The following is a 20,158-nucleotide window of genomic DNA, read 5'->3' as shown; positions in this document are numbered from 1 at the left end:
TTTAGTTAGATTAAGCAAACCAGTTTTTCCACAGTAAAACAAATCAGTAAGACTGGTTTTGAGTGTAAGGAAAAAGGGCAGTTGTCTTAAATCTCTTTAAACAGATGAAGAAAGCTTAAGATCTTTACTTGCTCCAACATAAAATCCCAACAATTAAACGTTTGGCTTGAGGAACAGCACTTCTCATATGCCAGAGAAATCAAATGATTGGCCTGTCTTTGATCCTAGAGAATTTTTTTTCTCCAGATCAGACCGACATGCCCCAATGCCTACATGATTAAAAACAAAGGTGACAAAATTACAACTGAAAAATAATTGAAAGTAACTTAAAAATAATTACTGTTGGCTCTGTATGTCTAAAATTAAGAAAAGATTGGTATCAGAATTAAGCAAGGTAAGAAGGATCGCATGGGAATCAATAGACCTTAATGAAAAATTTAACCTTTAACTGGAACAAGACAAAGCCTACAGCTTCACAGCTTTCCCCAGAAAATTAGGAAACTTAACAGCTACTCAGTGAGAAAGAAGTATGAAATGCATTATAATAGGACTGTTTCATCAGAAAGTGAATTTACTATGTACATCTGTTAATTAAAATATGCTACTTTAAGAAAAAAAAACAGAACAAACAATAACTGCCAATGCTTAAGTCTCCAATAACTGACCGGGCGCGGTGGCTCAAGCCTGTAATCCCAGCACTTTGGGAGGCCAAGACGGGCGGATCACAAGGTCAGGAGATCGAGACCATCCTGGCTAACACGGTGAAAACCCGTCTCTACTAAAAAATACAAAAAACTAGCCGGGCGAGGTGGCGGGCGCCTGTAGTCCCAGCCCCTCGGGAGGCTGAGACAGGAGAATGGCATAAACCCAGGAGGCAGAGCTTGCAGTGAGCTGAGATCCAGCCACTGCACTCCAGTCTGGGCGACAGAGCGAGACTCCGTCTCAAAAAAAAAAACAAAAAAGTCTCCAATAACTGAAGTAAAATTAAACCAGGGAAAGGCTTGCTCCTAGACTTTTGTACAACTCACAAATATATACACACACACACACACACACACACACACACACACACACAAATATATCTTTTTTTTGGAGACAGGGTCTTGCTTTGTTGCCTAGGATGGAGTGCAGTGGCACAACAATGGCTCACTGCAGCCTCGATCTCCCACGCTCAGGCGATCCTTCCACCTTAGCTTTTTGAGTAGCTGAGACTATACATGCGCACTATCATGCCCAGCTAATTAAAAAAAAAATTTTTTTTGTAGGGACAGGGTCTCACTATCTCACTATGTTGCCCAGACTGGTCTCAAACTTCTGGGCTCACAGGATCCTTCTGCCTTGGCCTGCCAAAATGTTGGGATTACAAGCGTGAGCCATTGCACCCAGTCACAAATATTTTTTGAGCATAATATTATTTAGTACTGCTCTAGGCACGCAGCTCCAACGTGAACGAAACAGACAAGACCTCTTCTCTCATGGAGTTTACATTCTACCATACCAAAAAAAAAAAAAAAACCCACCAAAACAGAAAAGAGAAAAAACAGGGCAAAAAGATACAAAGTGAATGGAGGTAGGAAGGCTTCTTGGAGGACATGACATTTTGAGTTAAAACCTGAATGATGAGAGACAGCGAGGTGACAATCTGGGAACAGAACTCTCCAGGCAAGGATAATACAAAGGTATTATAAAAATGTTTAATGCACTATCGCTAAACTAAGTACTTCTAATAAAAAGCACTGTCCAGTGATTCCTACATGCGCTGCAGTTTGAAAATCAGTGACTGAAAAACAACTCTAATCAGCAAATAAATGGTATGAAATGATCAGGACAGGATTAAAATGAGAGTAATATTTGTTTATAAGAAGCATTTTATTGAATGCTAAGCATAAGTCGCACACTGTGCTAAATTATATATAGTCTCATTTTCTGGCTGAAGACATACGGTAAGACAGTCATGAAATTTATAAGTAACCACATTTAAACTATCTTTGTGATAGAGTAGGTCAAAAAGATAAAGATACTCAACCTTCCTCTTAATGCAGAATTTAAAATACCAGGTTAGCATTTCACTTACTGATTTTTAAAAATGTTAATGATTCATAATATCTAAGCTTGGTAAGGGCAAGAATGAAAAAATCCTCTCATTTCATGTAGTTGTGTGAAAAATTAGTTGAATTTTTTAACTGACAAAAATTATATTTGTGGTATACAACATGATGTTTTGATATACATATGTTTTGACATAGTGGTTCACACCTGTAATCCCAGCACTTTGGAAGGCTGGGTCAGGAGGCTCACTTAAGGCCAGAGTTCAAGACTAGACTGGGCAACATAGTGAGAACCCAGCCTCTATATTAAAAAATCAGTAAATAAGGCTGGGAGTAGTGGCTCATGCCTGTAATCTCAGCACTTTGGGAGGCCAAGGCAGGTGGATCACTTGAGCCCAGAAGTTCAAGACCAGCCTGGCCAACATGGTGAAACCTCATCTCTATTAAAAATACAAAAAGTAGGCAGGCATGGTGCCGCAAGCTTGTGATCCTGGCTACTCAGGAGGCTGAGGCACAAGAATTGCTTGAATCCAGGGGGAGGGGGTTGCAGTGAGCGGAGATTGAGCCACTGCACTCCAGCCTGGGCGACAGAGTGAGACTGTCACAAAAAAAAAAAAGAAAGAAAGAAATGTTCATTATATACTGTTTATGGTAGTGAAAAACTAAAAATAGTTCAAATGTCCACCAATAAGGGATTAATCAAGAAACATCTATAATATGTAATACTATGCAGTACTAAAAAAAAAAAGTGATGCAAATTGAAATACACTGAAATGAAAAAATGTCCAGTGCACACTATAAAGGAAAACACTGAATAACAATTTGTGTGTGTGTGTGTACATATATATATACACACACATATATATATACACATATATATATATATATTTTTAAATGGAGTCTCACTCTGTCACCCAGGCAGGAGTACAATGGTGCAGTCTCAGGTCACTGTAACCGCCATCTCCTAGGTTGAAGCGGTTCTCCTGCCTCACCCTCCCTAGTAGCTGGGATTACAGGCACCCGCCACCACGCTCAGCTAATTTTTGTTTTTTCAGTACAGATGGGGTTTCACTATGTTGGTCAGGCTGGCCTCGAACTCCTGACCTCAGGTGATCCACCCGCCTCGGGCTCCCAAAATGCTGGAACTGTAGGCATGAGCCACCATGCCCGGCCCCATATAATTTTTTTTTTTTTTTTTGAGACGGAGTCTTGCTCTGTCGCCCAGGCTGGAGTGCAGTGGCGCGATCTCGGCTCACTGCAAGCTCCTCCTCCCGGGTTTACGCCATTCTCCTGCCTCAGCCTCCCGAGTAGCTGGGACTACAGGTGCCCACCACCACGCCCGGCTAGTTTTTTGTAATTTTAGTAGAGACAGGGTTTCACCCTGTTAGCCAGGATGGTCTCGATCTCCTGACCTCATGATCCGCCCGTCTTGGCCTCCCAAAGTGCTGGGATTACAGGCTTGAGCCACTGATAATTTTTTTTTAAAGGCCATGGAGGGCCAAGGTGGGTGGCACTGAGCCCCAAGCTCCCCATGCCCACCAAGACTGCAAAATATCAGCTGTATGTCATTTGTCATGTTAATAAAACTGTTAATAAAGAATTTATAGAAACATACATGTTTGCAAATGCATAGAAAATATATAAAAGGATATATACTAAGCTATTCTTCTCTTACAATTGGAATTGGTGAGGGAGGAGAGAGAAAAAAAGAAAACAGGGGCTTCTTTTACATTTCATAATTTTTTGCACTACTTTTTTTCCTGAACAGTGAACATGAATTACTTCAGGAACACTGTTTTAAAAAATGAGAATGTGTTTGCGCTTACCTATAGCTTGCAGTCTCAATAATGACTTTCCAGAGCTCTTTATATCAGGGAATATAGAAATTATCCCAAATATTGAGCTAAATATTATAATGACATTCCTTAAAATGAAATTCTATTTGTATAACAATTAACAGAAAACTATTGTACAAAAGTAGTCTATTTAGGGTATCTTTTTTTTATATATATATTTCCATAGGTTTTCAAGGAGCAGGTGGTGTTTGGTTACACGAGCAAGTTCTTTTAGTGGTGACTTCTGAGATTTTGGGGCACCTATCACCTAAGCAGTGTACACTGTACCCAATATGTACCTTTATCCCTCACCCCAACCCACCCTTCCTTTAGGGTACCTTTTAACTAGACTTCAACAACAGCCATGTAAAATAAAATTTAATGTGATCTGCAAAGCTCTTGGGGATCTAGTCTCACGCTTCTCAAACACATTTCTGTATTCATACAACTCACCCGTGGATCTTGTTAAACTGTAGGCCAATTCAGTAGTCTGCAGCGGGACCTAAAAGTCCCCATTTCTAACAAGTCCAGTATATCACACTTTGAGTAGCGAGGGTCTAGCCCAAACTCATACCTCATCACTTCATACTTCAGATACAGCGAATTACAGATTTTCACTCATCATGTTCTTCACATTCCTGTGCCTTTCTATGTATTCTTCTTCAGCCTATATGGTTTTCTCCTCACCTCCTCTACCTCAAAAACTTTTACTCTGTTATAGGTTTAGGTCAAACACTGCAGATGTATTACAGATGTGTCTTCTTTTGTATTCCTCAAGGCCCCCATGCGTTTATGTTCCAGAATTTATCACATTTGTTACACATGTGTCCATCTCCCAATCAGACTATGGGTTTGAAGATAGGAACTGTCTGTCCTCAGCACACAGATACTTGCTTCTTTTTTGCTTTTCCTTTTTTCTTTTTTGAGACAGGGTCTTGAGTTGCTTGCTTTGTTGCTGGAGTGCAGTGGCACAATCAGGGCCCATCTTCAGCCTTGACCTTCTAGGCTTGAGCAATCTTACCACCTCAGTCTCCCACATAGCTGGGACCACAGGTGCCCGCTACCGTATCCAGCTAAGTTTTAAAAACTTTTTGTAGAGACAGGGTCTCACAATGTTGCCCAGGCTGTTCTCGAACTCCTGGCCTCAAGCAATCCTCCCACCTCAGCCTCTAAAATGCTGAGATTACAGGCGTAAGCCTATATATATGATAAATGTATTCTGAGTACAAGTCACTGAGGTATCAGGTTTCTGCCACTACTTTGAAATAGTGATTGTCAAAATCACTTTCATTCCATAATATTTTCTTTAAGGTAATATTCAGCTTAAAAACCCATAATCTTTTAAATTAAAATGTAAGACAACGCATATTCAAAATTAAAGTGAAGCTGGGGGGCGGGTGTGGTGGCCCAGACCTGTAATCCCAGCACTTTGGGAGGCTTAGGTGGGTAGATCACTTGAGGCCAGGAGTTCAAGACCAGCCTGGGCAACACTGCAAAACCCCGTCTCTTCTACGTATACGAAAATTATCTGGGTGTGGTAGTGCACCCCTGTATCCCAGCTACTAGGGAAGCTGAGGCACAAGAATTGCTCGAACTTGGGAGGCAGAGGTTGCAGTGAGCTGATATCCTGCCACTATACTCCAAGCCTGGGCGACAGAGCCAGACTCTGTCTCAAAAAAAAAAAAAATTAAATTAAAAAATTAAGTGAAGCTGAATGCAGTGGCTCATGCTTGTAATCCCAGTACTTTGGGAGGTCACGGTGGGAAGATCACTTGAGGCCAGGAGTTGGAGACCAGCCTGGACAACTTAGCAAGACCCTGTCTTTAAAAATTAAAAAAAAAGGTTGGGCACGGTGGCTCACACCTGTAATCCCAGCACTTTGGGAGGCTGAGGTGGGCAGATCATGAGGTCAGGAGATCGAGACCATCCTGGCTAACACGGTGAAACCCCGTCTCTACTAAAAATACAAAAAATTAGCAGGACATGGTGGCAGGCACCTGTAGTCCCAGCTACTTTGGAGGCTGAGGCAGGAGAATGGCGTGAATCCGGGAGGCGGAGTTGGCAGTAAGCCAAGATCACGCCACTGCACTCCAGCCTGCGTGACAGAGCGAGACTCCGTCTCAAAATAAATAAATAAATAAACAAACAAAAATTTAATTCAAATAAAAAACAAAATTAAAGTAAGAATATCACACTATTTGATGAGATGCTTACCTCGTGCTCAAAAAAGTCAAGTTAGGCTGGGCATGGTGGGCTCATGCCTGTAATTACTCCCAGCACTTTGGGAGGCCGAGGTGGCAGATCACAAGGTCAGGAGTTTGAGACCAGCCCTGGCCAACATAGTGAAACGCCGTCCTCTACTAAAAATACAAAATTAGCCAGGCATGGTGGCGCACGCTTGGTAGTCCCCAGCTATCTCGGAGGGCTGAGGCAGGAGAATTGCTTGAACCTGGGAAGGCAGAGTTGCAGTGAGCTGAGATCAGGCCACTGCACTCCAGCCTGAGCAACAGAGAGAGACTCTGCTCAAAAAAAAAAAAAAAAAAAAAAAAAAAAAAGGTCAAGTTTCAATTTCACATCATTTTGGCATAAAAAGGGGGCAAAACCAAAGATTGGGTAACTTCTTTTCTAGTAATTCCTTTTAAACATTAAGAAAAAAAATAAAGAAATGGAAACATCAAATTTTTCTTAATAGTCCCCTTTCCCTCTAAACCTTTTTTAGGACCCTTATTAATATTTTTAGAATCAAAAATGAAAAAAAATAGAAAATAAAGAAATCTTTTTAAAATAAAATGCTACACAGGCAAAGCCTGCTTTTAACCACTCACCACTTCCCTCAATCTAAATCCCACTTCCAATGGTGAAGAAGCTTTTCCGTTGTCCAAAAAGAACCACAAAATGGGTCTCGAAACCCCTCATTTGCAAAGGCCCCCTCAAAGGAGATGGAAAAAGGGTTTTCAAAAAAAATGTGTTTATCAATTGAAAATATCCCCTGAAAAAAGAAAAAAGATTTTTTTTTAAGTTTGGAAAAAAAATGGAATTTTAAAAAAATAATGGGGAAAAAAATGTCTACATATTACTTGGAAATGCTTTTGGGACAAAATCTTGAATGAACTTCAGTTCCATTTTGTGGTTTGGGTGGGCATCAAAACATGCCACCCTTGCTTTTCCAGTAAAATGATTTCCCATTTTTAAAGTTAAAAAAATTAATAATTCAGCCTGGGGGCAATGAATGCCTTTTCATGCAATTTTTGGGGAAGGCTTGGAGGCTGGGCAAGAATCACTTTAGCCCAGGGGGGGAGCTCAAACACCAGCCCGGGGGGCAAAAACATTGTGAAAAACCCTGTCCCCTCCCCCTTTACTGAAAATACAAAAAAAAAAAAATTATCAAGAAGGCCCCTTGAGGTGGAAAGGGATCCTTTCTCAGGCTGGGGGAAAAAAACCATGGGAAGGCAGAGTTTACAAGTGGGACCGAAGATCACAACACTTGCACTCCAGCCTGGGCCAACCAGAGGAGATCCTGGTCCCTCCAAAAAAAAATAAAAAAAAACAAAAAAAATCAAAATACAAATATAAATATACACCTGAATAATTATACTGTTTTTTTAAATAGTTTTTAAATTAAAAATGAAAATAGTTTATTTATTTATTTTTTTATTTTTTTTAATTTTTTTTTTTTTATTTTTTTTTTGAGACCGGAGTTTCTTGCCCCTCCTGGTCCGCCCGGGCTTTGGATGGGGGCAGTGGCCCGAACCCTCAGCCTTTCACTGCAAGCCCCGCCTCCCCCTGGGGTTCACGCCATTCTCCCTGCCTTCAGCCTCCGAAGGTAGCCTGGGACTACAGGGCGCCCGCCCCACCCCTCGCCCCGGGCCTTAGTTTTTTTTTTTTTTTTGGTTAATTTTCAGTAAAGAACGGGGGTTTCCAAAACCCCATGGTTAGCCAAGGGAAGGGGTTCTCCGAATCTTCCCCTGACCTTCGGGATCCCCACCCGTCCTTCCCGCCCCTCCCCCCAAAGTGCCTGGGATTTTTACAAGCCTTGGAGGGCCCCCACCGCGCCCCGCCGAAAATAGTTTATTTTAATGACAAAAGAGAATTGCTTGCTTTAAAGCAATCTTTCTTTCAAAGAACCCTCAAGATTACTAGTATGAGGGCATAGGGTTGAAAGAATGTATTCTGGAATTAAATTAGAAGAAGAAAATTTCTATAGAATTTCTCTGTCAAAGAATAAGTGTAAAATTATCTTTCTTGAATAAGTGGGAAAAAAATTAGTTACACTGGATATCACGAAAATATAACTTCCTTATCAAAGTCCACATTTAAAATTAACACATAGGTAAACATTTATAAACAGCAAGGCTTTTACATAAATTTTACTTTTCAAAAGCTAAAAAACACTTATCAGAACATACAAATACTTTCAAAACATCTGTGTAATACTTGAAAGTGTAAGTATAAGGCCGGGCGCAGTGGCTCACGCTTGTAACCCCAACACTTTGGGAGGCCAAGATGGGTAGATCACCTGAGGTTGGGAGTTCAAGACCAGTCTGACTAACGTGGAGAAACCCCATCTCTACTAAAAATACAAAATTAGCCAGGTGTGGTGGCGCATGCCTGTAATCCCAGCTACTCAGAAGGCTGAGGCAGGAGAATCGCTTGAACCCGGGAGGCGGAGATTGCAGTGAACCAATTGAGCCATTGCACTCCAGCCTGGGCAACAAGAGCGAAATTCCATCTCAAAAAAAAAAAAAAAGTGTAAGTATAGGCCAGGTGCAGTGGCTAACACCTGTAATCCCAGCACTTTGGGAGGCTGAGGCGGGTGGATCACTCAAGGTCAGCAGTTCGAGACCAGCCTGGCAAACATGGTGAAACACCATCTCTACTAAAAATACAAAAATTAGCCAGGCTTGGTGGTGGGTGCCTATAATCTCAGCTACCTGGGAGCCTGAGGCAGGATAATCTCTTGAACCCAGGAGGCAGAGGTTGCAGTGAGCCGTGATCACGTCACTGCACTCCAGCCTGGGCGAGAAAGTGAGATTCTGTTTCAAAAAAAAAAAAAGCTTAAGTATAGACACCCATCAGAGACTCCATGAAGGAGTTATGCTTTATCAACTACCACTCCTTAAGTTCCAGGAACTAAAACATTCAAGGGAGTTTTATATAAACACTTCTCTCAGTAATTGCAAAACCACTATGTTCATAACATTCCACAATCACCAGATCCTTGTTACAGTACCAAAGATAAAAATGAGCTGCGAAATAAAGATATTACATTCTAAAGGTATAAAACAAATTATGCGTGTATGATGTTTTTTTCTAGTTTAACTTCAACATTAGCACAAATTATTTTATCACTGTTCTTCAACAGAATATAATCTCCTATATCACAAAGATTCCCAAAATGGTGAATTTAGATATGGTTTTAGCTGAATTTTTTTAAGCATTTTTAATTTTGCTATTGAGTTTCAGAAGACAAACTGCTTTCAATGTGCCTATATTCTAAAATATAGAATCTATTATAAAGTTTTTCCTTAGGACTAGTTGCTTTTAAAAAATAAACCCCCAAAAGAATCAAATTCAGTCCTGCTACCTCAGTGTAAGTTTTTCTCCTAAATTAGACTATTCAGAAAAAATACTTTTATTTGCAATAACCATTATAATAATTGGTTTAGGCAGGATTATCCATGAATGGTAAGACCATTGGGCAAAATGTTTTGGGGGACTAGAGTATTCATATAATCTCAAAGAATCACCTCCCAAATTATTAATTATAAAAAAGTCATAAAGCAATTTCCACCTTTTAATAATCAAAAGATAGTGAACTCAAAATAACAATTATGAAATATGAATTTGACAATAAAGTAAAAAGGCAATCTTATAAAGCTTTGTCAAAGTAATAAGGGGAAAAGAGAAATCTCTTTGAAGTTCAAGGTCCAGTTTTGGCTCAGCAAGGTGGCTTGCGCCTGTAATCCCACCTACTCAGGATGCTGAGGTGGGAGGATCGCCTCAGGAGTTCAAGGCCAGTCTGAGTGACAGAACAAGACCCTGTCTCTAAAAAAAATTTTTTTTAATTAGCCAGGCATAGTGTATTCCCAGCTACTCACAAAGATCATTTGAGCCCAGGAGTTCAAGGTTGCAGTGAGCCATGATTGAGCCATTGGACTTCAGTTTGGGCGACAGAGCAAGACTCTGTCTCTAAAAAAAAAAACACACACTCAGCTTTGTATTGTGGGTTACTAAGTCTCAATGTTATCATCTGAAAAATGGAGATAATCATATATGTCTCTGAGTATTATCATGAAGACTAAATAAAAATAAGTGCAGCTTGAGTCTGGGAGGTTGAGGCTGCAGTGAGCTGTGACTATGTCACTGCACTTCAGCCTGGGTGATGGAGGAAGACACTGACTCAAAAAATGAAAAATAAATGAAAATAAATGAGTGCAGCCAGGCAAGGTGGCTCATGCTATAATCCCAGCACTTTGAAAGGTCAATGTGGGAGGATTGCTTGGGTACAGGAGTTCAAGACCTGCCTGGGCAACATAGGGAGACCTTGTCTCTACAAAAAAATTTAAAATGAGCCAGACACAGTGGTGCGTGCCTACAGTCCCAACTACTTGGGAGGCTGAGATAGGAGGATTGCTTGAGCCTGGGCAGTTAAGGCTGCAGTGAGCCGTGATTATACCACTGTACTCAGTCTGGGTGACAGAGTAGGAATGTGCCTCAAAAAAAAAAAGAAAGTGCCAAATACTTATCACAGTTCTTTTCTTTTGTTCCATTTTTTTTTGGTTGAGGTTTTTTTTTTTGAGACGGAGTCTCACTCTGTCACCCAGGTTGAAGTGCAGTGGCACGATTACAGGCGTGAGCCACTGCACTCGTTCTCAGTAACAGTTCTGAATAACACTAACTTTAATTCTTTAAAAGCTTTTTTCTTTAATTGACAGAAACTTTTCTATTATATTTCACTAAGAGATTATTGCTATAATTCAATACCGTCTAGAAAATCCTAGCCAATGATTAAAAATAAAAAAGGCTGGGTGCAGTGGCTCACACCTGTAATCCTAGCACTTTGGGAGGCCAAGGTGGGTGGACAACCTGAGGTTAGGAGTTCGAGACCAGCCTGGCCAACATGGTGAAATCCCATCTCTACTAAAACTACAAAAATTAGCCAGGCACGGTGGTGCGTGCCTGTAATCCCAGCTACTCAGGAAGCTGAGGCAGGGGAATCACTTGAACTTGGGAGGCGGAGGTTGCAGTGAGCCAAGATCACACCACTACACTCCAGGCTGGGTGACAGAGTGAGACTCTGTCTCAGAAAACATAAAATAAATAAATAAATAAGATATAGAAAAGAAGAGGCAAAACTGCTACTTGCAGATGACATTCTCTACCTTAAAAATTCTAAGACAGGTAAATTATTAGTAAGGTGGAAAGTTTAATTTAAACATACAAAAAGAAAACAGTATATAATAGGTCTACGAGAAGACCCCATTCACAAAAGCATATGATTATAAAATATATAGGAACAGGCTGGGCACAGTGGCTCAGGCCTGTAATCTCAGCACTTTCAGAGGCCAAGGCAGATGGATCACCTGAGGTAAGGAGTTCCAGACCAGCCTGGCCAACATGGTGAAACTTCATCTTCACTAAAAATACAAAAATGAGCCGGGCATGGTGGCGCCTTGCCTGTAATCCCAGCTACTCAAGAGACTGAGGCTGGAGAATCGCTTGAACCTGGGAGGCAGAGGTTGCAGTGAGCCAAGACCACGCCACTGTACTCCAGCCTGGATGACAGAGCAAGACTCCATCTCAAAAAAAAAAAAAAAAAAAAAATTAAATAATGAAATCAAGCCATTCCATAACATATATCAAAGTTAACTATAATATTACAATAATTAAACCAATAGTGGTATGTGCAAAAATAGATCTCTCCCCTAAAATCAATGAAACAACAGAAAGTACCTATGCACATTGTGAGAAATTTAGTATACAACAGAGTTACCATTTCAAATCAGTGATAAAAGGACAATCTGTCCAATAATGGTATTAGAATAAATTTTGAAAAAAAAAAAAGTAGTGTCAGTACCCTATAAATGACTAAACCCCAAAATACCATATTCACTGAAAAGATAATCACTTTAAAAATTTCATAATAGGTCAGGCGCAGTGGCTCACACCTACAATCCCAGCACTTAGGGAGGCCAAAGCAGGTGAGTCACTTGAGGTCACGAGTTTGGGACCAGCCTGGCCAACATGGCAAAACCCTGTCTCTACTAAAAATACAAAAATTAGCCGGGCATGGTGGCACATGCCTGTAATCCCAGCTACTTGGGAGGCTGAGGCAGGAGAATCACTTGAACCCAGGAGGCAGAGGCTGCAGTGAGCCAGGATCGTGCCACTACACTCCAGCTTGGGCGACAGAGCAAGACACTGTCTCAAAAAACAAACAAAAATTAGCTGGGTGTTGTGGCGTGGGTGTTGTGGCATGCACCTATAATCCCAGCTACTTAAAAGGCTGAGGCAGGAGGATTGTTAGAACCCAGGAGGCAAAGGTTGCAGTAAGACGAGATCACGCCACTGGGTCCCACCCTGGGAAAGAAAGCGAGACTCTGTCTCAAAAAAAAAAAAAAAAAAAAAAAAAAAAAAAAAAAAAAAAAAAAAAAAAGTTGCATAATAGAAGAAAATAGAGTATTTTAAATGAAAACACATCTACCTAAGACAGCAAGTCCAGAAACTATCAAGGAAATTCTTAAAAAGGGCAGATTTGATTAAATAAAAACAAAAAACTCCAGACTAGCAAAAGATTGGGGAAATGCTGGCAACTTTAACAAAATGTCAATGTCCTGTCAACAAATTAATAAGAAAAATAATACAACAGAAAATGGGTAAAATAGGAATAAACAATCCAGAAGAAATATAAATTATCATTAATATATAAAAGATACTCGTAAAAATAAGTTACCATTTTTTTTGCCAAGCCGACAGTCAAAAATTTAAAAGACAGATAACATGCAATGGGAATATAAGGAAGAAGCTTCACTAGTCCTGTTGTTAAGAATGTAAATTAACCTCTTGTGGGAAACAATATCAAATTTTGAGATAGGCATATCTTTGACTATATTTGCAAGAATATATATTAAATATAAGGAGGTTCCGTCAACATTATTTGAAATAGTGAGTTGATGAAGACAACTTTAAACGTTCATCAACCCGAAAAAAGATTAAACATATTATGGCGGCTGGGTGCAATGGCTCACGCCTGTAATTCCTACACCCTGAGAGGCCGAGGCAGGAGAATCACTTGAGCACAGGAGCTGGAGACCAGCCCTGTCTCTACAAAATACAAAAAAAAAATTAGCTGAGCCTAGTGGTATGCACCGTAATCCCAGCTACTCAGGAGGCTAAGGTGGGAGGACTGCTTGAACCCGGGGTGGTTGAGGCTGCAAAGGACCTAGATCATGCCACTGCACTCCAGCGTAGGCAACAGAATCAGACTCTGTCTCTTAAAACAACAACAACAACAACAACAATTGTAGAACACTATATTACCAACTATAAAGAGGTCCGTCTATCCTGGCATAGAAAGATGACCATGATTTTTTAAATCAAGTTGCAGATGCATGTGTGGAAATACGAACTCATTTATTGGAAAAATAAAAGGGTATGTCTGTGTGTGTGTATGCACATAAATATCTATACTTATAAATATACCGATATGATATAGAATATCCCAAACTGTTAACGATGGCTACCTCTAGAAAGTGGGAGCAAGACAGCCATAAAAAAGAACGAAATCACATCTTCTAGACCAGCATGGATGGAATTGAAGGCCATTATCCCTAGTGAAAAAAATCAGAAACAGAAAGCCGGATACAACATAATCTCTTATAAGTAAGAGCTAAACAAAAGACACACATGGACATAAAGAGGGAATAACAGACATTGGAGACTACAAAAGGTGGGAGGGGGATGAGGGTTGAAAAATACCTATCGGGTACAGGTAATTTTCTAGGTTTTACTGTTTACTGTTCAGGTGATGGGTACACTAAGTGACCAGACTTCACTGCTACATGATATAAGCATGTAAGAAAGAAAGAAATTTGCACTTGTACCCTTTAAATATATAAAAATGAACTAATAAAATAAGGTGAGAGTGAGAGACTACAGGAGAACTTTATGTGTGTGTGTATATATAAAAATTTTTTTTTTGAGACAAGGTCTCACTCTGTTGTCCAGGCTGGAGTGCAGTGGTGCAATCACAGCTCACTGCAGCCTTGACTTCCTGGCCTCAGGTGTTTCTCCCATCTCACCCTCCGAGTAGCTAGGATAACAGGCTAATTTTTTTGTAGAGTTAGGGTTTCACCCCATTCAGCCCAGGCTGGTCTCCAACTCCTGCGCTCAAGTGATTCACCTACCCTGACCTCCCAAAATGTTGGGATTACAGGCATGAACCACCGCACCCAGCCTCTTTCTGTATTTCTGTATTTTTAAAATTCAGTTTTAGTGCCTTGCCTTTGTGATCTGTACTTGGCCACTGGTGTCATTTTTGTTTCTATTATCATTCTCAGTCACATTCCTACATAGGTTAGCTGTCAAGCACAGTGCTTGCAACATAGAGCAGACAGACAATAAATAATTGTTCCGTTCTTTCTGACATTTCCTCCTGAATACCTCATAAGCACCTAGAACTCAAAATTCAGGGAACTGTTTCAGCCAATTAATTAACTTCTCCCACACATCTCTTCCACATTCCCCAGTCTCTCTTAAACAAGAAACCTATGATTGTCCAACTCCCGTCACCCCCATAAGACTACCTTTAATTCTACTGATACTACGCCTTAAAATTTCCACTGAATCCATATACTCTTTTCTCTCTCCTTAAAATCTCTCACCTGGACTACTTCAAAAACCTCCAAATCAGTTTCATGCATCACCAATCCATCTCCCATACTGATTTCAAGTGTTATCTTTCTAAAATGGAAATCTGATTATGTGTTTCTTTTACTTAAAATTTTCATCAATGAGAAAAAGTCTGAACTCTGCAGTATGACATTCAAGGGTCTTCACAATCTAGCCCCTATGAACTTTCTAGGCCTCATCTCTCACCAGTGCCTACTTCATACTTTATATCCTAATAAGGAATGAATATGAGACTAACAACCAAACTGATCTTAATTCTCCAAACTTACCATGTGGTTGTTTAATGCCTATAACACCCACCTAACATCATTATTCACTAGGCAAACTCCTAGCTATCCTTTAAAAGCCTCAGACATTTCCTCCAGGAAGGCTTCCATCATCCCAAACTCCTCCCCAATATTCATTCCTGCAAATACCTTACATACGTACTTCAAATTTAATTGTTTCTATTGTAACTCATGTCTTTCCCTCCGCAAGTCTCTTAGTTCCTTAAAGGCAGAGCCTTACCTATCTCTACATTCTCTGTGCTACGACAGCATCATGTTCTTGGATTACAGATGTTCAACAATATTTACTAAACTCAGTTTGAATAATCTCTGGTAATATTTGAAATCTTAAGCAAGATCGGAATTTTTAAAATTCATGTTTAAATTAGGCTCATTTCAATCATAAAAAAAAAAAAACAGACACTAAAATTGTAAAAGGGCGGTGGGAGTTGCATTCAAAAGCTATCACAAACTAAGGACCTCTGGGGAGAATTTTTCTATAGAGTTACTTCTTTCTCCTTTGCTTCCTCAGTTTCTGCTTCTTCACAACTTTCATTTGCACATTGTCAGTTCTGGCCTCACCAGACTCTCTCTGCAACTCCAGCTTCAGTTCCCAGTGCTGACCAATTTTATCTCCATATTATCTCATTCAAATTTCTGAGGGTTTTTTGTGTTTGGTTTTGGTTTTTTGGCACCAGGCTAGCATGCTCTATTTTTTTCTCTCTCTGGCCAAGCTATGGATAAGCTGCCCTAGGGTTAGGTGCCACGGCTGAAGCTCCAAGACCAATCAGCTAACATCCCCCCAACCCTCAAGATACCACTTGTATTTCCTCAAAACCATTACTAAAGTATATTTCTAAAATAATCTTGCATTTCTTTCAAAAACAAGTCTTGCCTAGACTTGTTCACAGTAAGAAAAACTCTACATACTTCTTCACTGAAGCAGCTATTCCAAATATGCAAAGAGTTAACAATCTTTTATTTCTAGATGTGCACAGAAGGAATCCTCTGTATTGTTATTACTGCTTGGCAGCAATGGTTTAAAAAGAACTTTTACAAGCTTTCTGCAAAAATTTCCATACACATATAATGTAAAGATACGAGCAGTCCAGATGTTGCCTTGGTAAAGTCTATCCCATAATATCAAGTAATTTTATATAAGGATAAGCACATACATTAACAGTTTATCACTAATTAGCAAAACCTGTTTCTCTTCCTCCAACCTAATAACATTAGGTAATAACTGAAGGCCCTCACTGGAAACCTTCCTTGCTAGGAAACGACGGGTGCAGGCCATGAGAAAGGCATCTAACTAAGACGTGGTGTCCAATAAAATTTAATTTTCAGTGCTATTAATCTCTTGCTTAAAAACTAGATATAAATTGGCTGGACAAGATGGCTCATGCCTGTAATCCTAGCACTTTGGGAGACCGAGGTGGGCAGATCACTTAAGGTCAGGAGTTCGAGACCAACCTGGCGAACGTGGTGAAAACCCATCTCTACTAAAACACAAAAATTAGCTGGGCGTGGTGGCGCTTGCCTGTAGTCCCAGCTACTCGGGAGGCAGAGGCAGCAGAATCGCTTGAACGTGGGAGATGGAGTTTGCAATAAGCTGAGATCACGCCACTGCACTCCAGCCTGGGCGACAGAGCGAGACTCTATCTCCAAAAAAATAAATAAATAAAATAAAAATAAAAACTAGAAAAAAATTAAATGTTATTTGATCTAGAGATAACACATTTTCACTGAGATCAAGCTTAACAGAATAACAACACTATACACATCTTTGAAAAGAGAGGGCAATTTATTCACTAAAAAATGCTGGCTATTAAATGAGTCAACATTCACTGGAAGGAAATATTGTTAGAAAAGGGTAGTGGGGCCAGGTACAGGGGCTCACACCTGTAATCCCAGCACTTTGAGAGGGTGAGGCAGGAGGATCACTTGAGCCCAGGAGTTTGAGATCAGCCTGGGCAACACAGTGAGAGCTTGTCTCTATTTAAAAAAGAAAGAAAGAAAGAAAAGGGTAGAGGGATAGAGGAAATGCTATGTAATAATGGCCCTTCAGAAGATTGGAGAGAAAAGAAAACTTTTTCAAATGCAGAATGTTCTTACATTTCTTGGAATAAAGGAAGCATTTTCTATTTTAAAATCAGGTAGGTGTTCTAGTTAGCCAACCTGTTTATTAACTATCCTTGTCCGTGACTCATTTTAGCTTCATCTATATTAATGAGCAGCTGACTATGTAATACCACAATCATCAGTTTAGACTATACAAACACAGAATCTTAACAGATCTAATTTCAGAGGACAGAAATTTGGTACAATTTAAAGTGCTGATATTGTCTTTAAATGAGGCTTGAAATGAAGGTACCATTAGAAAGCTTTCACTGAGCAAAGACCAGTATACAATGGGCAAGAGGTTATCTGTGCCTCAGCAAAATTTCACAGATTTTAGAAGACAATGTTACCTTGAATGTCTTGGAAAATTTTTAGTCAAACACTAAAGAAGCTGTATGTCCTTATTCTCTTCTTTTTAATAACTGGAGCAATAAGCCAAGATAATTTGCTATCTAAATTCATGAAGTACAGCAAGACTTCGATTTCTTCTCAAAGGAGAAGTTTACAACGATTTTCATTTCCTAACTAGGCCTATTTACATGTGTCAAACTAATATAAATGGGAAAACAGAAAGAAGCACTAATTTCTTTTTTTTTTTCTTTTTTCTTTTTTTTTTTTTTGGAAAAGGGTTAGCTCTTTGGCCCAGGCTTGGGGACAGTGGGGAATTCTCACTCACTGCAAGCTCCGCCTCCTGGGTTCACGCCATTCTCCTGCTCAGCCTCCCGAGTAGCTGGGACTACAGGCGCCCGCCACCTCGCCAGGCTAGTTTTTCATATTTTTTAGTAGAGACGGGGTTTCACTGTGTTAGCCAGGATGGTCTGGATCTCCTGACCTCGTGATCCGCCCGTCTCAGCCTCCCAAAGTGCTGGGATTACAGGCTTGAGCCACCGCGCCCAGCAGAAGCACTAATTTCTTACCTTTCACAGACTCATTGGAGAAGATGATCTCAATTTAATAAGCCAAGAATTTATTGAAAGCCTTAGGGCCAGGCGCAGTGGCTCATGCCTGTAATCCCAGCACTTTGGGAGGCTGAGGCGAGCGCATCATTTGAGGCCAGGAGATCAAGACAAGCCTGGCCAACATGGTGAAACCCCGTCTCTACTAAAAACACAAAAATTAGCCAGGTGTGGTGGCGCATGCCTGTAATACCAGCTACTCGGGAGGCTAAGGCAAGCGAACTGCTCAAACCCGGGAGGCAGAGGGTGCAGTGAGCCAAGATCATGCCACTGCACTCCAGCATGGGTAACAGGGTAAGACTGTGTCTCAAAAACCAACAAACAAAAATAAAATAAAAGAATAAAGTGAAACATCTCATTCATCAAATTACAAGTAAGGGTTTTTTTTTTTTTTTGAGACGGAGTCTCGCTCTGCCGCCCAGGCTGGAGTGCTGTGGCCGGATCTCAGCTCACTGCAAGCTCCGCCTCCTGGGTTCACGCCATTCTCCTGCCTCAGCCTCCCAAGTAGCTGGGACTACAGGCGCCGCCACCTCGCCCGGCTAATTTTTTTGTATTTTTTTTAGTAGAGACGGGGTTTCACCATGTTAGCCAGGATGGTCTCGATCTCCTGACCTCGTGATCCGCCCGTCTCGGCCTCCCAAAGTGCTGGGATTACAGGCTTGAGCCACCGCGCCCGGCCACAAGTAAGGGTTTTTAAAAAAAGCAAAGGAAGCTTTTTTCTCAACTTGCAAAGTTCATGGCTGACCATCCTCAAGTCAAAACAGTTCTTGTGACAACCACAAACTTTGAAAAAATATACACATATTTCTTGGTACTGATTTAAAATCAAAACCTCCTTATTCAATTTTACCTGTTTAAACACAAAGGTATCATACTGTCCTATATAACTCCAATAAACTACTCCTGCATACAGTCAGGCTAATAATAAACAGAGGCCAGAGGCTTCATGGCAGCAAACTAGTAAGTCCTTACATCAAATCAACACAACATTTAGGGGCTTAGATTTTCTCTGAAATCAAAACAAGAGAAGCAGTTTGAGAGTTTGCTATCTTCACTGATCCTCTCAGGAATGTAAAAGTATGCACTGCAATTTCAACCTACCACTGCTTGAGTTTTTTAAAGCAATTTACTTCTACCTGGACAAGCAGTAAGGCAAGCCAAAGTAGCTGGGTTTTTTGTGACTTCTCAGTCTCAAACCTTTATGGTCACACTAACATTTCACATTTCTAATGCTCCTAAACATAATTATCTCAAAAAAAAAAAAATTCAAACTACAACTGAATTTAAAGGAAGGGGGCACTTTGCGTCACTGATAGAAAATGATTTAACACAATGAACTCAGAACGGTGTTTTTTTTTGTAACCATAGTAAGGGAGTGAAGATCAGAGAATTTAAAACTGTAAGTAGGCTAGTCTTCTCACCTTGCAGTATCTCACCCTATCGGGTAGTCGTTGAAACAACACTGAGAAAGAAAGGCTCACAAAATTTTGATTTACACACATGCAACTTAATCTTGACGAGACATAAGTACCCACTGCACGTCCCTGAAAACGCATCGACTTGATTCTTAAATACAACCCCTATGTCTAACACACTGGCAGTGCAGATACACTACGTGAACACAACGGGGATGAAGATACATCTAAGAGAACGAGAGGCGTTAGGCCTGCTGGTAATCAAAACGGTCAGCTAACTGAAGTAGTCCCGTTTTCTATCCCCACAGCAAACAGAGTTAACTAAAGCACCACTGGGAATCCTCAACTCGCAACCCTAAATACACCCAGACTTAAGGATGCAAGGCCACTACAAAGCTCTCAGTAGACGAGTCTCTCGTCCACACCAGGTGCACCTACTCTATCCCCTAGGTTCCTCCTCGGACCCTACTCTGGCCCCTCGGGTCCCCGCACCGCCATACCTGGGTACCCCCCGAGTCCTGCGTCCCCTTGCTTCGCCCCCACCCTCATCACTTCGTAACTCGCCCTGAGTCACCGGAGCCGCCCGCCCGCCCTCCCAACCCAACC

At 40.7% G+C, this 20,158-nt stretch overlaps 1 protein-coding gene across 1 annotated transcript in view; it reads right to left on the bottom strand.

Moving 5' to 3' along the window:
• The window catches only part of PRKCI (protein kinase C iota), a 90,982-nt gene that overhangs the window by 69,959 nt on the left and 865 nt on the right, over window positions 1–20,158 (bottom strand). The window contains exon 2 of the mRNA XM_017848792.1: window positions 6,733–6,812. Coding sequence (XP_017704281.1) covers window positions 6,733–6,812 — 80 coding nt within the window. The remainder of the gene's footprint in view (window positions 1–6,732; window positions 6,813–20,158) is intronic.

This window comes from Rhinopithecus bieti, unplaced genomic scaffold (genome assembly GCF_001698545.2).
Source record: "Rhinopithecus bieti isolate Rb0 unplaced genomic scaffold, ASM169854v2 scaffold_32014, whole genome shotgun sequence".
NCBI lineage: Eukaryota > Metazoa > Chordata > Mammalia > Primates > Cercopithecidae > Rhinopithecus > Rhinopithecus bieti.
This window is presented reverse-complemented; position numbering and strand designations above follow the sequence as displayed.